The 17666-nt window shown below is 51.2% G+C and overlaps 1 protein-coding gene across 1 annotated transcript in view; it reads right to left on the bottom strand.

Annotated features, from left to right (window-relative positions):
* The window catches only part of GPT2 (glutamic--pyruvic transaminase 2), a 40301-nt gene extending 22641 nt beyond the window's left edge, over window positions 1-17660 (bottom strand). The window contains exons 1-3 of the mRNA XM_003792520.3: window positions 17210-17660; window positions 7728-7817; window positions 5645-5753 (exon numbers count right to left, since the gene is read on the bottom strand). Coding sequence (XP_003792568.1) covers window positions 5645-5753; window positions 7728-7817; window positions 17210-17452 — 442 coding nt within the window. The 5' untranslated portion in view covers window positions 17453-17660. The remainder of the gene's footprint in view (window positions 1-5644; window positions 5754-7727; window positions 7818-17209) is intronic.
* Window positions 17661-17666: the final 6 nt, after the last annotated feature.

Here is a 17666-nt window from a genome sequence, read left to right as displayed (position 1 = left end):
ACCCACCCCACAGCAATGTGGCCGCCGGGCCTGCACCCACCCCACAGCAATGTGGATGCTGGGCATGCGTCACACTCACACCCAAACCCTTATGACGCCATCATCCTCAGGCTGCCGTTTAAGATTAAAAGTCAGAGCCTGTGGCTCAGTGAGTAGGGCGCTGGCCCTCTGTGGCAGATTCAAACCTGCCCTGGCCAAACTGCAATAAAAAAATAGTTGTGGTAGGTGCCTATGGTCCCAGCTACTCGGGAGGCTGAGGCAAGAGAATCATCTAAGCCCAAGAGCTAGAGGTTGCTGTGAGCTGTGATGCCACGGCATTCTACTGAGGGCAACAAAGTGAGACTCTGTCTCTCAAAAAAAAAAATTTTTTTTTTAAATGTTAGGCCACTATTTATGTTTTTACAAATAAATTGGAGGGCTGCATATGATGGCTCACTCCTGTAATCCTAGTACTTTGGGAGGCCAAGTTGGGAGGACTGCTCAAGGCCAGGAGTTTAAGACCAGCCTAAGGCAACATGGTGAGACCCATCTTTACAAAAAACAGAAAAATTAGCCAGGCATGGTAGCATGGACCTCCAGTCCCAGCTACTGGGAAGGCTAGGACAGGAGGACTGCTTAAGCCCAGGAGTTTGAGGCTGCACTGAGCTACGATGACATCACTGATTTTACCCTAGGCAACAGGGTAAGATCTTAACTAAAAAGAAAGGATGGGTACAGTGGCCTACACCTATAGTTCTAGCACTCTGGGAGGCTGAGGTGGGTGGATCACTTGAGCTCATGAGCTCAAGACCAGTCTGAGCAAGAGCGAAACCCCATCTCTACTAAAAACAAAAACTAGCCAGGCTTGCTGGTACATGCCTATAGTCCTAGCTACTTGGGAGGCTGAGGCAAGAGGATTACTTGAGCCAGGACTTTGAGGTTGCTGTAAGGCAACTCAGGTCAACTGAGTGTAACTCTATCTCCCCCACCACAAAAAAAAATGAAAACATCTACTTGCATATGCACAAAATCCCTCAGGAGGAAGACTAAAACTAGTGAGGCGAATTCTCTGGGGGCTCAGAGAAGGCAGGCAGACTTTTTATTGTATGCCTTTTAAGATTTTTTGAATTTTACACGTTAAAAAAAGCCTCTTCCTTCTATGACTACTGTAAACCACCAACAGAAGGAAAAACAGCTCTAGAAGGTAGATTCTTCTCTGGGGACTCAACATGTATCAAGGAAGGCGTTCAGGAAGAACATGGCCAAAAGCTCTGAACCGACATGTCCTGGCTTTGCTCAGCCTCTCTGTGCAGTACTGGATTCACCCCTTTCCCTCAAACCAGCTGTACAATGAGTGGCTAGACCAAGACTCTAACGTGTTAAGTAACAAACTTTAATATGCATCAATTCTGGGTGGTGATACAGGGACATCTGTTACTTTGTCTTGGGTATTCAAATACTTTTTAAGTATTTTGTAAACTAAAAAGTGGGGAGAGTAGAAACGCTAGTGTCAGAGAACACTTTCCTCACTAGGAAATTTGTTTGTTATTTCTGAGCAACTGTGTACAGAAACTTTCCCAGTCTCCCTATATCCTTCTACCTTCTTTTGTTACCCTACTCTCTATTCCCAGCTACCTGGGAGGCTGAGAAAGAGGATTGTTTGAGCCCAAGTTTGTTTGTTTGTTTTGAGACAGAACCTTGCTTTGTTACCCTCAGTACATTGCCGTGGTATCATAGCTCACAGCAACTTCCAACTCTTGGGCTCAAGTGATTCTCTGGCCTCAGCCTCCCAAGTAGCTAGGACTACAGGCACCCACCACAACACTTGGCTATTTTTAGAGACAGAGTCTTGCTCTGGCTCAGGCTGGTCTCGAACCTGTGAGTTCAGGTGAACTGCCCACCTCAGCCTCCCAGAATGCTGGGATTACAGGCATGAACCACCTCACCCAGTCCATGAGCCCAAGATTTTGAGGTTGCTGTGAGCTATGACGCTACAGCACTCTACCCAGGGTGACTGAGTTAAGATTATCTCAACAACAGTAACAACTGCTCTACTTTCTACTCCTTGGGGCCTGGTCATCCCACAATAGCCAAGGACTCACCTTTTTCCTGCCCAGCCACTTCTCGAATGCCCAGACCTTCACCCATTGGCAAGTCCTCTGGTTCTGGAGCCATAGACCTTCCACCCTTCTAAGGAGGCTCCTGGGTTTCTTTTTCTTTAGATCCTGTGTTATGTTTCACACTGATCCTTCAAGGCTCATTTCCAGTCTGTCTCCAGGGGCCTGTCCTAAAGAGTCCCCCCACCCCCACCCTCTCTCCTGTCATTTTACACAGCAGCCTCCTGCCATGTTGACTGCTGGTCCTCGAGGGTAGGGGCTGCTACCTAGTTCTTCTGTGCATCTCTCTAGGGCCCCTGCCCCACTGGTAGGCCATACCTCATTAAACTACTGCTCAGGACCCAATGTCAACCTAACTCCCAGAGCTTAAAACTAGCATCGCTGGGCGGCGCCTGTGGCTCAGTGAGCAGGGCGTCAGCCCCATATACCCGGTGGTGGGTTCAAACCCGGCCCTGGCCAAACTACATAAAAAATAGCTGGGCGTTGTGGTGAGCACCTGTAGTCCCAGCTACTTGGAAGGCTGAGGCAAAAGAACTGCCTATGTCTAAGAGCTGGAGGTTGCTGTGAGCTGTGACATCACAGCACTCTACCAAGGGCCACAAAGTGAGACTCTGTCTTAGGGAAAAAAAAAAAAAAAACTAGCATCGCTGCCACAGCAAAACTCCCCAGTGTCACTGAATGCTGCTGCACCAGGACCCACTCACCCAACCTCACTCAGTTCCCAACCTCAGGGCCTTTGCACATGCTTTTCAGTCAGTCACACATCTGTAAGTTCCTCCTCAACCTCCTAGTGAGGAGAATGCCACTTTCTCTGTATACCTCTCTCTGCATTAGAATCCCGTTATAATCCTACGGCTCTAAAAACTCATGAAAACTGGGGATTATGTATTCATATGAATTCTTGTCTTTTTTTTTTTGCGACAGTGTCTCATTCTGTCACACTGGGTAGAGTGTGGTGGTATCAGCCAGCTCACAGCAACCTCAAGCTCTGGGGCTCAAGTGATCTTCATGTCTCAGACTGCTGAGTAGCTGGGACTATAGACACCTGACAAACACCCAGCTAATTTTTCTATTTTTACTAGAGACAGGGTCTCACTCTTGCTCAGACTGGTCTTAAACTCCTAAGCTCAAGTAATCTACCCACCTCAGCCTTCCAGAGTGCTGGGATCACAGGTATGAGCCAACTGCACCTGGCCTATGAGAATTCTTTTAAGTGTTGGTTTCTCCCAAATCTGAGAGTGAGCTTTATAAGCACAGAAACCCTGTCTGCTCCCATTCGCCAGTGCCCTGGAGTGTCTAGAACAGCACCTGGCATAGAGTAGGGTGTGCTCAGGGAGCCGCTGGGCACATAGCTCCTACCTTGCCCAGGCATGTGCTAGGTTTTACCTCAATCCTATTAAAGATCCAGGACACATCCTGAGAACTGAATTACTCTGTCAAACAGAAATAAATGAAGCTCTGGTAAGAATTTTAAAGGACGTGATAACAACATGTTCTAGGTAAGCTTCAAGACATCGTGTACAGATCTCAGATCTAACAACCCCCACTTGGGCTGGGTGGCCCTGGGGCCTAGTAACATGCTCCAGTTCCTTTATCCTCCACAGGCAAGAAAGTGCTGCTCATGGCATTATGGACAGAGGACAACAGCTCTGCCTCCCTGTCACAGGAAGGGTCATACTGTCCCTCTACCTGCAGAAGCAGGACCTAGCAGTGACCCCACAGTGGGTGGAAGGCTTTAGCACATGTGTCTACCTTCTCTGACAGCCTAGGAAGTGAATGCAAAGTGCTTCCTCTTGGAAGGATGAGGAGGAAAGAGACTTGGCATGCACCTGCCTCATCTGTGTTCACAGATGGGATCCTGGGACAGAACTCAGTACAGGTCACAAAAACACAAAAACCAATTGGTCTCTTTCTGTGACACCAAAGAAGGGACCCACATGGACATGGCCTCCCTATCCACAACCCCAGCTCTGGCCAACCAAGAGCTTAGAAGACCTGCTGGTGAGGCTTAGCATCATGCAACAAAGTTGCAGAAGGCGAAGCCCCAGCCCCCCACGCAGCTAGGGCTCCCAGGAGTCTCAGGCCCTTGGTCTCTGAGAAATACCTTTGTCCACTGGGCCAGGCAGAGGCTGTGGGAGGAAGAGGAGCCCGGTGGCCAGGCCTCTGGGCTATTTTCTGCCAGTCTGTGGTGTGGGACCTGGCATGTGTGGCTGATGGACAGAAGCGGGGGCACCTTCTGGAAAGGGCTACCACTAGGAGTGCCCAGGCTTAGAGAGAGGTCTTAGGGGATGACCACAGTCAGAAAGGTAAGCAGGGCTCTCAGTAAAGGGACACAGTAGCAAAGGGAAAGGCAGAGAGATGACAGAGGGACCAGGGGAGCTGACTCCCTGCTGCACAAGTCACATAAATCTTCTAAGCTCCAAGTTCTGGGACATTCATACTAAGAAGCTCTAAGGCTGGACGCATGGCTCCCACCTGTGATCCAGCACTCTGGCAGGCCGAGGCAGGTAAACTGCCTGAGCTCAGGAGTTTGAGACCAGCCTGAGCAAGAGCGAGAAACCATCTCTACTAAAAATAGAAAAACTAGCTGTAAGTGGTGGCAGGTGCCTATAGTCCCAACTACTCAGGAGGCTGTGGCAAGAGGATCACTTGAGCCCAAGAGTTTGGGGTTGCTGTGAGCTATGATGCCATGGCACTCTACCAAGGGTGACAAATTGAGACTTTGTGTCAGAAAAACAAAATAAAAAGAAAAAAAGTTCTAAGAACTGGATTCCTCAGGGCAAAGGAAGCTGATTCCCTGTGCAGACAATGAATGGGGGGAGGGTACAAAAATAAACAGTAAGGAAAGTGAAAGACAGCAGAAAGCCAGAGGCCTGGAGGCTGGAAGGAGAGAACATCTCAACTTCTCAACAGGGGGAAAGATCATCATTTTCACATGCTCGTGGCCAAGTTCCAGGACCTCCTTTCAGGAAGCCCTCTGGTGCCCTGCGTTCTATCTGGAGGCTCCCAAAGAAGGGGTGAGTGAAGGTGGGCTGAGGGGACACAATGAAATGGGAGGGGAACTGGCATAGTCAGAGTGAAGGAAACTAGGGAGGGGGCCCGAGGGGTCTCAAAGCCCTACCCTTCCCCAGCAATTGGCCACAACCTCCCAAAATGAGGCAGGGACCCATTTGGAGCTGGGGCGGTAAGAATCCTGAACAAAACCAGACACTGTACTTCCATCCTGCCTCCCACCACCGAGGTCAAACCCTGGGTTAAACTTTCTGTTCTGAGGACAGGCTTGGCAACCACAAAGCTGTTCCCAGATGTCTAACCCAAATTTCACAAGATGCAGGCCCTGGCACCCACCGTACTCAGTCACCAGAGACTGCACTTACACTGTCACTTAGCAAGCAGGAGGCAAGCGGGCTGGGGTGGGGGGGAGGACTGCCGCACACACCAGCTGGCCCTCACTCACACTCACTTCTCATTCACAGGCCAACATGTGAGCCCACACAGGGATACAGTTCGTTTTATGCCCTGGGGGACCTGACAGTTTGGGGCCTCACCCAGGCTGTTTCCTCCACAAGCCTGTAGGATCCGCTGGGCACGTTTCTTAGCATCTTCTGGGAAGCTGGGGCTATCCAGCAGGTTTGGATAGGTGCAGAGTGCCATCACCTGGGGGGACAAGGTGCAGGCTGGGTTCCCAGCACCCCACTTCTGGGGCCCAGGGGACTCTAGGGCAGAGAGGAGGAAGAAGACAACTCCTTGGGACACTGCCACAGCACACCTCCCTGCAAGCACTCGGCCTGTGGGACAGGGTGTGTGGGGAGGACACTGGGCTCTCCACAGCAGAAGGGGAGATGCTGAGAGTCAGGATACACCAGGACCAGACTTGGGGCCCAAGCGTGGCTGCTGGAAGGGGAGCTGAGAAGCTGAGTAAGTCCCCAATTCTCCCATAAAGGGGCAGTGGGCTTCACACTCAAGCACAAGAACCAGGAGTTTCCTGAGTGGGAGGCCAGGGCTGAGGGGCCAGGAACAGGACTGCACAGACCCCTCCTCGCTCACACCCTTAGCTCCCCACCATACCCAGACCCCATTTCCTCCCCAGCTGAAAACTGGAACAGCTTTCTCATCTCTGTAACAGAGAAAATCACCCTAACCTCACAAATTAAGAGGATTATGCAAGGAAATGTGTGCAAAAGTGCCAGTAAGCTGCAGCTCAGCAGGCAAGCCTAAGCCGGAGGCTTAGGAGCTGAGCCAGGTATGCTGGGGGCAGGTCAGGGCTCAGAGCTCTGAGACCAGCCAGGTGACCATGGTGGGTGCCCAGCTTTTCTTTATCTGTGTAAGGGGCAGCAATCTGGTCTGCCCTTGTCACAGGAACACTTGTAAAGATTAGAGACTTGTGACAGCTGGAGATAGCCTGCACCTGGCAGGAAAGGCTGGGCCTGCTGTGCCCAGCAGCAGGGCTACATCTGGGAACACATCTGCCAGCCAGGAAAAGCTAGGCCTATTCTGGAGTCCCAAGCCCATGTGGTGAATCTCTGCAGAGAGAGGCCCTGTTCAGCCCCTGCTCCAAAGCCTGTGGATGTTGGGGCCCTCTGACCTCCTCATGCCTCCCTGCCCTGCCAAATCTGCTCTGCTTGGTCTCAAGTTTCCCCACCCTGGGCCCAGCTTAGGGACTCTGATATCCATGGGAAGCTGGCCTGCTCTGAGGGGCAGCAGCAGTGGCTGTGGGAGGGGTACACAGTGGACATTCCTCAGACCAGCTCCAACTTCAGTTCTGCTCCCTGTGATCCTGCATGCAATCCCTTAGGGGCCGTGGGCTGAGGCCCCTCAACCCTTCTCAGCCCTCTACCCCAGAGGGTGGGGTAGGGGAAAGGGAACAGAGTGCCCAGTGCTTAGTGTCTGTCCCTCCCCACCCCAGCCTGTGAACCTTAACCTTATTTTAAACCATTTTTTTGGTCTAAAATAGGCCTCAGCCAGCCCTTCTCCCAGAAAAAGCTCCCATACAGCCTCCTAGTCTCCCACTTCTGTTCAGGCTGCCCCCAGGGGTCCTCCTGCCCTGCTCATCCCCTTCCCAACCCCCAATCCCCAATTTTAGCATCTTTGTGGCTGGTGTTCAGACTGGAGCCCCGAGGAGGGAGCCAGGTCACTCAGAGGTAACTCACAATGGCACAGCCTCTGTGCTGACACTGGATGGGGCAGGTCCCCTGCCACCCTCCCAGATGGTGGTCTGCTGATCTCTGCTGCTTGCTCCAAATCCTGCTTGCTTGGAAGAGGCAGAGTCAGCACTCAAGCCCAGGTGTCTCACTGAGAAGCCACACTGTGAACCCCCACACCACGTTCCCAGCCCAAGGGTCCTCTATCTCTGCCCTAGGCTGCCACCTACCCCACTGATGCCTTTGCCAGCCAAGCTTAGCATCTAGGACACCAGAGCAGCCCCAAATGGGTTTAAGAATTTTCAACAACCTTGAAAGGGGAGGGGGCCAAGGGAAAGAACCAGAGGGCACTGGGCACTGGTGGGGCTGCTGGTCACAGACACCTCCCTGCCAGATGCTGGAGCCAGCTGTGTACTTAGGGGGGTGGGATGGACAAGGCAGCAATGGATGGCCCTACAAGCCTGTGCCAGCCCCTCCCAGCCTAGCTTACCTGTCGGAGGAAGGTGATGGGCGGCTGGCCCATGGCCTGAGCATCCCCGATGTTGGCCCGGATGACCTCTGTGAATGGCTTCTTGATGCCCTAAGCAGAGGGACAGCAACAGGTGGTTAGTTAGAGACTCTCTGACCTTGGATCTCCGAGGCCAACCAGTGTTATCACAGGATATTAATAAGCAGCCCTATTTTGAACTTTACCAAGCGTCAGACACGGTGCCAAGCCTTTGATGCACGTGGTCCCATGTAATCTTCACAACCACCCCAGGAGGAAGAACTAGTACAATCCCATTTTAAAGATTAGGATTTTAAGGCTTCAAAAGGCTAAGAAACCTGCTCAAGTTCACGTAATTGAAAAAGACAAGTACTGAGGTTGGATCCCAGGAAGCCATACTCCAAGGTCATAGTTCCTAACTACCATGCTCTGCTCCTCCTGCTTTCCAGAAACACTGGGAGAGCTGCAGGGCCACAGTGTCACTGCGCAGGGTGGTGTGAAAGGGGGCTCTGGGGCAAGTGTGGAGGGAGGGAGACAGGAGACCTCAGCAGCATCCTGGGGCAGCAGGGACAGAGGGTCCCTGTCACGCACTGCACTCTGCCCCCAGGCACAGCTCCACCTTGAGACTTCAGTAAGTGCCCAGGGACACAGTGGGTATCCTCAGCACAGCAAGACAAAGGTCAGCAGGGAAGGCACAGGGTCATTCTCTTCCAACCCTCGCTGAATGTGGATAAAGAATGTGGGCTGACTTTCACATTTTTAAAAAAAGCATTGAGGATGAAAAGATTGATTGAAGAGCAAAATTGAGGCCACTGCTGGAGTGATGGAGGAAAGAGAGGAACTTGGAGGCTCTTGTGACATCACCAAAGGGGACTCCAGGTCAGCCCAGCTGCTGCAAAGGCAAAACCATGGTTGGACAGAGAACTGTGGGGGCCTGGAACATGGGATTCCACACAGCTCCCCGATAAACCTGGAATTAGCCAGTGGAAGTACTGAAGTCAACAACAGGTTCAAGGACTTCCTGGTGGCTGAAAGGATTACCTGAACAAACAGCGTGAAAGCCCTTGGCTAAGAGCAAATGTCACCATCTTACACTGGTAGCCCAGAACAAGGTTGTGAGGGTCAGGGAGGATAGAGGGAGGGAGGGCTCTCATTCCTGCTCTGCTGCCCCAAGGGTACCCCAAATGCAAACCTTAAAGATATAATTCTGTGAATTTGGCACTTGTTTTTTTCTCCTTTCCTGCAATGTATGAATAAAAGCAAATTTAGAAAACTTGGCGTTTGGGGCAGCGCCTGTGGCTCAGTGAGTAGGACGCCAGCCCCATATATCAAGGGTGGCGGGTTCAAGCCCAACTCTGGCCAAACTGCAACAAAAAAATAGCCGGGTGTTGTGGCAGGCACCTGTAGTCCCATCTACTCAGGAGGCTGAGGCAAGGGAATCGCCTAAGCCAGGAGTTGGAGGTTGCTGTGAGCTGTGTGATGCCATGGCACTCTACCGAGGGTGATAAAATGAGACACTGTCTCTACCAAAAAAAAAAAAGAAAGAAAGAAAAGAAAACTTGGCCTTTTTAAAATTAGTAATATAAACCACGGGAGACCAAGGTGGAAGGATCCCTTGAGCCCAGGAGTTCGAGACCTGCCTGGGCAAAACAGAGATTCTGTCTCTATAAAACAAAAACAAAACAAAACAAGCCAGTGGGCTTGAGAGATAAAAGCAGTTGCTAAACAAGTTTTTCTGACTCTAGTTTGCCAGCCCTAAGCCTGGGAGCAGGGTGACATTGAGGAAGACATTCCAGAATGGCCTTGGGCCTTTGTAAATAGGGCCTCAAAGTTATGTTTCTTGGGGGAAGGGGACAGTTGGAATCCCTTGCGCTCCTTCCACAGAGTTCCTCAGGGATGGCCAACACAGAGACTCCTGGGGCAGCCAGAGTGGCTATGGCATTAAGGAGACAAGGCAGGGGCAGCAGTGCCCAGTCTACGGGGGCAGGCTCTGGGGAGACTCAGGCTTCGGGTGAGCGGCCCCAGGGCTCATCCCACAGGAGGGAACTGAGAAGGTTGGGAGAGGGGGGTGTACCCTTACCAGCCACTGTGTGCAAAGGGTGGGCCGACCCACCCCCTGGCATTGACTGGGGCTCCTGGCCTCCTGCCTTCTTGCAGCCTAACTGAACAGTCCCTGGGCCCAGAGGGCTGAACCCAGGTGATTTCCATGGTGTAGGCACTGCCCTTTCTCTGGTAGAGTGTATGTAATCTGTCACAGTTGTAAGGCCCAGGAACCAATACATAGCAGTGGGCCCTGGGCCAGCCCAAGACAGGGAGGAAATAAAGCCTAGGAAAGAGTCCTGCTGCTCCTTCCCCACACTGCTCAACCAGCTCAGGGTGTGCCCAGGGAAACAGAGCCTGGGAACACTGAGCACCTCCATCCTTGGGTCATGGTTCCCACAGATTTCAGACACTTTGCTCTGATAGGTGAGCTGAGGGTAGCAAACTGGCTTCCTTGAAAGGGGCAAGGGACCAGCCTGCCAAGGACCACCGTACAGAGGAGATTGTTCTGAGCAGACTGCTTCTGTGTACTCAAAGTCTACATGAGTTATACACAAATGAGCTAGGAAAAGAATAAATACATAAATAAATAATAATATAGTCCATACGGTTTGGAAATGCCAAGGAGCTGGGCAACTTCCTATGATGACTCATCTAGGCCTCATAGGTACACCCAGTGGTGACCCTGACCCAGCCCAGCCCCCAAGGCCCTGCCAGGTCAAAGGGACTGACAAGCACTAGCATCCTGGCTTCCCCTCTCGGCACCCTAGTGTCCACCTGCCTAATCCGCCTGCACACATCCCACTTGGAGCTACCTCCTGTGTGGCACTGAGGGAAGACCGCACCCAGGGAGGCTCCCTTCCCACCACTTGGCTCAGGGAGGAATTGGGGGAGCAGGCCTCCAGGCTCTGGAGATGGCATATTTCAGAGGGTGTTAGCTAGGAGAAGAAAAAAGAAACCTAGCACTGTCCTTCCCAGCCCAGACCCTGCCTCATCATGAGGGTCACGGGGCTGCTGGGTGATTTTAACAGGTAGGGACAGCACAGGAAGTGGCCAACAAGGCAAAAAGACAACATGTAGAATGGGAGCCACCCCTCCACATTCAGCTTCCGCATTCATGGATTCAAACAACCATGGGTTAAAAATATTTAGAAAAAAATTTGCATCTGTACTGAACACGTACAGATTTTTTTGTCGTTATTCCCTAAACAATTTAGTCCAACAACTATTTACACTAATATTAGGTGTTATGTGTAATCTAGTGATGTTTTCAGCAAGCACACAGGATGTGCATAGCTTATGTGCAAAAACTACACCACTTTACATAAGAGACCCGAACATCCTCGGATTTGGATATCCAAGGGAGGTCCCAGAACCAATTCATTAACCAAGAGGTGACTGTGTGTGTAAACCACATATCTGATAAGGGTTCCTTATATCCAAATATCCAACATATGTGAATAATGACCTCATACAACTCAACAACAAAACATCCAAAGAGTCTGATTAAAAAATGAGCAAAAGTCCTGATAGGCTTTCTAGTGAAGACATACAAATGGCCAGCAGATATAAGAAAAGATGTCCAACATCACTAATGAAATACAAATCAAAAACCATACTCTTGTTAGAATGGACAGTCAAAAAGTTAAAACAGAAGGCTGGGCATGGTGACTCACACCCATAATCCTAGTACTCTGGGAAGCCAAGGCAGGTGGATAGCCTGAGCTCAAGAGTTTGATACCAGCCTGAGCAAGAGTGAGATCCCGTTTCTAAAAAAGCTAGCCTAGCATTGTACACCTATAGTTCCAGCTACTTGGGAGGCTGAGGCAAGAGGATTGCTTGAGCCCAAGAATTTGAGGTTACTGTGAGCTATGATTTCATATTACTCTACCAAGGGTGAGCAAGTAAGACTCTGTCTCAAAAGAAAAGAAAAAGTTAAAATAGGCTCACGCCTGTAATCCCAGCACTCTGGAAGGCTGAGGTGGGAGGACTACTTGAGCTTAGGAGCTGGAAACCAGCTTAAGCAAGAGCAAGAGCCCATCTCTACTACAAATAGAAAAATCAGCCAGCATTGTGGTGGGCACCTGTAGTCCCAGCTACTCAAGAGCCTGAGGCAGGTGGATCACTATGAGCCTAAAAGTCTGAGGTTGTTGTGAGCTGGGTGGAAGCCATGGGTCTCTAGCCCAGGCAAAAGAGTGACACTCAGTCTCAAAGAAAGGTAAAACATAAGTGTTGGCAAGGCTGTGGAGAAAAGGGAGCCCTTGCACGCGGGTAGTGGGAGTGTAAACTGGTATAGCCATTATGGAAAACAGTAGAGGGGTTCCCCCCAAAACTAAAAACAGAACTATCATACAATCCAGTAATCTTACTTCCAGGTATATATCCCAAGGAAGTGAAATCAGTATCTGGAAAAGATAATCTGTACTCCTCCCACACTGTGGCATCATTCACAATAGCCAAGATGTGGAATCAACCCAAGTGTCTGTTCACAGATGAATGGATAAAGAAACTGTGCTTTCTCTCTCTCTCTTTCTTTCTCTCTCTCTCTATACACACACTCACATACATATGTATTTATACACAGGCATATATACATATACACGCCCAAGGGGGTATTATTCTGCCATAAAAAAGAAGGAAATCCTGCCATTTGCAACTATCTGGGTGACCCTGGAGAATATTATGCTAAGTGAAATGAGGTAGGCACAGAAAGACACCTGGAGTCCAAGAAAATTGAATTCCCAGAAGCAGAGAGTACATGGTGGTTGCCAGGGGCTGGGGACAACGGAATGATGTTGGTCAAAGGACACAGACTTTCACTTATGAGATAAGTTCTGGGGCTCTAACATGCAGCATGGTGACCATAATACTGTACTGTTTACTGGAAATTTGCTAACAGAGCAAATCTTTTTTTTTTCTTTTTTTTTTTTTTTGCCGGGGCTGAATTTAAACCTGCCACCTCTGGCATATGGGGTCGGTGCCCTACTCCTTTGAGCCACAGGCACCCCCCTAACAGAGCAAATCTTAAGTGTCCTCACCTCCCACACACACATAAGATATACCCCACACACTATATACAGTGAGGATGTATTAATTTGACCATGGTAATCATTTGCACAGTCTATTACCTACACAATAGATACATATACCACATCATTACACTGTATGCATACATCGAATACATACAAACGTTTTTTGGAAACAGAGTCTCACTCTGTTGCCCAGGCCACAGTGCTGTTGTGTCATCCTAGCTCATAGCAACCTCAAACCCCAGGGTTCAAGCCATTCTCCTGGCTCAACCTTCCAAGCAGCTGGGACTACAGGCATGTGCCACCACACCCAGCTATACATACAACTTTTACTTGTCAATTATACCTCAATAAAGCTGGGGGGAAACAGGCACAATACAGTTTCCTTGTGCAAGGGATGGTTCTTGTCACTTGATGTGGTGTGTGCAAGGCTGGGTAAGGCTGTTACTCCCCAAAGAACCTACTTCTCATTCAACAAAGATTTATTGATCACCACACCCTGGTGATAGGAGTGAGCAACACCCATATGGCCACTGCCCTTCAGAGCTCAGGCAAGGTGCAGGGTACAGGAGTAAGGACATCCCAGGCCCTGGGAGCATCATGTGAAAAGACCACGAGCCTCCTGACTCCACAGGGGCAATGAATGGGGCTGGGACAGGCAGGAAATCCTACAGAGAGCTCCAGAAAAAGGCGCCAGAGATAAACCCTGACCAGACCCTATGGTCCCTGAAAACAGATGCATTTCACAGCTGAAGAGACGGAGGTCCAGCACAAAGTGCAGTCCTGAAGTGGAAGGACAAATGAACTGGAGCCGGCTACACATGCCTGATTGCAAGGTCAGGGGGAGCCCACAAGGCTGAGCTTCCTAACCATGAAGTGGAAGGCTGGTGCAAGCCCCGGAACTCTGGGGGGGGTGTGGGACAGTCAACTGTACAAGCCAACATTTGCAGGGCAGAGCCAGGGGTGAAAGCTCAATGAGCTCCATACAGGACAATTCACAACAGCAAGGCAGAGGCCCAGGCAGGTCACAGAAAACCCCACAGAGCACCTTCCCCATCCAGAGAGACCCAGGAGATGAAAAAGGAGAGAGGCACCTTCAGCAGGCTTATCCCCCAGCAACTCTCATTAGCCTGAGAACAGACTCTTGACAGTTCTAATTAGCTTCTAGCCTCAAAGCATTACCACTAGCATCTCAAACTAGTCTTTAGGAGAAATAAATTGGCCTTATCCTGGAGGGGTAAACTCTGGAATGCCTTGCTTGGGGCCCATAGCTCACCACGCAGAGCCGAGGACGAGAGTATGGTGATCTGGACAGGGTGGATGGGTACAGGGTCACTGGCATTGGAAGGCTACCCCACAAATTATTTTCTAAATTCTATAGAAAATGTCTGGTTTTGACCACCTACACTTGGTACATCCTGAGTCTCCAACCTTAGCTCTTCACTAACTACAGTCATGTGTTGTTACGTCCTGTTTAGATCTGTGTTTGGATATAGCTCACACTGACATTAACAGCAGTGATGGCTCCCCTACTTGTGAACATTTTACCCCCATTGTGTTTCTTCTACAACTGGAAGAAGGCAACTTATTCCTCTGACTCTGCTTGTGCCAGTCCCCAAAATCCTTGCCTCCCAATAAAGCAAGGGAAAAAGAGTAGGTTGAGGAAGAACTGCAAGGTCTGTTCAAAGCTCCTTTTAACTGCAGCTCGTTCTAAGTGCTGCTGCAGTGCACACCAGGATCTGAAAAGCTGAGACAGCTTCTCCCCCCTTTTGGACCTGCTATTAGGGAGAAGCAGGCCCTCCCGAAGAGCACACAGCTGGAGTTGGGGGAGAACTCTTCCTGTGAGAGAAGCAATAATGATGGGGAGTCAGCCCCACGAGCCTTGCTGAAGTTAAAACACCAGAGCCACACGTCCAGCCAAACAGCCCATGCTATTTGCAGAGCCCCTGGTGAAACGACTTGGCAGGCAGCATAAATACTGACACTGGGGTCATCTGAGATCCCCATGGACATTTTCAAATGGACAAGGAGAAAAAACTCTCAGGGTGGGGTAGAATCCTGGGCTAACCAGGTAACTCTCCCTCTATTTATACACTAGGGAAACTGAGGCCCAGAATAGATACAGGACTCACTCCAAGTCACGCTGCTCCCTACAAATCCTGGCCCATCTCACCTCTAACCTAATCCAAACCTCATAACACCAGTCTGCTTTTAACCACTATGGTTTAAAACAGGAGTAGAAAAATAAGCTGTGTAAAGTCAGGGTAAACCAAAAATAAATTTAAAGAAAAGAAATGACTGAGGAAATATGGCTGTCTTGGAGGGGCATGGTTTAAGCTGGCAAAGTGAAAACAGGCTGTCTCCTGAGGATGAGAGGTCTATGAGGCAGTGCTGGTTTGGCCAGGGCTGCGTCTCCAGCATCTACAGCCAGGTAGTGAGAAGAGGAGGAGAAGGGACAAGCTTGAATGAAAGCATTCAGAGGATATAGGTGGACAGAAAGAACTTCTCAACTAACTCAGGAGTAGGGCATGGGGGTGTGGAGCATGGGTCTCAGAATCAGGATGCCTCTGGCCCAAGGATGGAGACTTTTGCCACCTGCAATTGGTGGCAGGGATTGCCACATTCCTGCTGGAATCCTTCTGCCCCCTCCCTACCCCATGTCCCACCAAAATGCACCATAAAGGTCTCAGACTGTCACACAAGACTCCAGTCCACTTTTTCTGTCCCATTCGCCTCCCACATCCCTCTAGCAGGCAGTGTTCTACTAACAGTACCAGCCCTCTTCCCCAAATGCCCACAACTTCCCAACCTCCTGCATTTGCTCACAGCACTGCTCCCACTTGGCATGCTCCCGTGTTTTCTGCCTGCTAAAAATCCCTAAAGAACTGGGGGAGCGGGGAGCAGAGCTAGGCCCAGAGAACAATACATCAAGTCAGTACTCCTCTGTCCTCCTCATCCTCACACTTTACAGAGCCAAGGAGGAAGGTGCTATTTAGGAAGAGGTAGAGGTAATTCCTTCACACCCTGCCAGCCTTGGAAATCAGCTGTAACGTGATAAACCAGGAACACTGTAATCCCAGCTTTGTTTTAGCAGTCTGTTGCCTCAAGGAGGGCCAGCTCCAGCCTGCTAGATATCAGCAAGAATCCAAGCAGTAAAAACCGTGTTCTCTACCCCTGCCCACCTCTGTGCCAGAGAGGCACAGAAATGGAGCCAGCCTTCTCTGGGCCAAGCTTTAAACGTATCCCTGCAAGGAGTCAGCAGGAGTACTGGACTCTGACTTGTCCAGCAGTTTTGAGTCAGCAGAACTGGGTGTCCCAACAAGGTGCCAGCAGGCCATGAGTTCACCAAACCCCCAAAGTCCCCATGGGAAAAAGCCAAGTGACTTGGACCCCTGAGGCCTCCTTCCAGCACTCAAGGAACACTAACTGACCAATTGACCCTGAGACACTGCAATCTGGTACCTCTAAGAGCAGTTCTAGGAGCAGCCCCCATCCCTCCATTCCCATTCTGGGCCAGACCCATCTTGAGTAAGCAGCTGGGTAGATGGGCAACTACTTTATCGGCTTCTTACAAACCTTAGGAGTGTTAACTTTTTTTAGAAAACCCCTCTTGACTCTGCCTTCTGAATGTCACCCAGAAATGGGCTCCTACAGGAACACCTCTTACACCCACCCCAGCCACCCTGGCCGTGGAGAGGCTGAAATCTCTCCTGGCTGTGTGTCACTTTACATGAAGCTATGAACTTAAGCCAAGACCGCAGTCATCCAGACAGCCAAAGTGAAGAAAGTCCCAGCGCCACCTTACCAAGTTCCTAAAGGCCCCCCTGGGTGACTGTCCTCAAAGGGGTGGGTATCTGGAGGGGCCTTAAAGAAGGAATTCTGCTCACCCTTCTCCATACCCCCACTAGTGTCAGACTAAAGACTGGCAAAGACCCACAAGGTCTCAGGCAGAGAAAACGCTTGGGGACAAGCCCAGCTCTGCAGAGGGCCTCCCCACACCCCCCACCTACAGAGGCTTTCCTCCCACCACCCAGGTCCACCCCTCCTCCGTTTTACTTTCGTGAAAGCACTAATTGTTCACTGCCTGGAGCGCTCCTGTTTATTTTACCCGCTTGTTTTCCTCCCTGCAGCGGATTTTGGGTTTACGCGGGTGGGACAGGCACACAGCGTGCAATGCCCGACAGCTCGGTCGCTCAACAATCGACGAATTCAGCTCAACAAGTGAACCGTGTTTGAGGCCTCCCTTTGCGCCGGGTGCTGGGCACTGGTGGGTGAAGGGACGGGAGGAGGGCGCTCCTTGTTTTAGCCGCGCTTGGCTGAATTGAGGAGCTACCAAAGGGGGTGAAAGTCGGCGGGTCGGCTCCCCTCCTTGCCGGCCTCTGCGCCCCAGCCTCCCCGGGCCCTGCCCGCGCTCACCCGCTGCAGCTCCAGCTCGATCTCGCCGGCCTTGAGCACGATGGGTCCCCGCACCGCGTACTCCACCGCCTTCACCTGCGGGTTCATGGACTCCAGGGTGAGGATGCGCTCGCGCCGGCTGCGCTCGGGCCGCTCCTTGAGCACCGCTGAGGCCTCGGCGGCCGCGCTGCTGCGACTCCGGCCCCAGGGGCCCGTGGTCCGGGGGCTACAGCCCCGCCGGACAAATGCCGCCGCCCGCTGCATCGCACCCTCGGAGGGAAACCTTGGCACAGAAAGAGAAAAGGGACACGTCGCTCACAGCTCAGGGCGGGCACCCGTCCCCGCCACAAGCCCAGCGAAGGGCTCTTTCAGTGAGCGGTGCCAGCCTGGCTCCGGGACCGGGCGCCCATCCCCCGGTCACCGGGACCCCCGGCGCCGCCGCAGCACCGAAGTGCGGCACCACCGGGCTCCGCAAAGC

This window comes from Otolemur garnettii, unplaced genomic scaffold (assembly GCF_000181295.1).
Source record: "Otolemur garnettii isolate 467f Iridium unplaced genomic scaffold, OtoGar3 scaffold00058, whole genome shotgun sequence".
Taxonomy (NCBI): Eukaryota; Metazoa; Chordata; class Mammalia; order Primates; family Galagidae; genus Otolemur; species Otolemur garnettii.
This window is presented reverse-complemented; position numbering and strand designations above follow the sequence as displayed.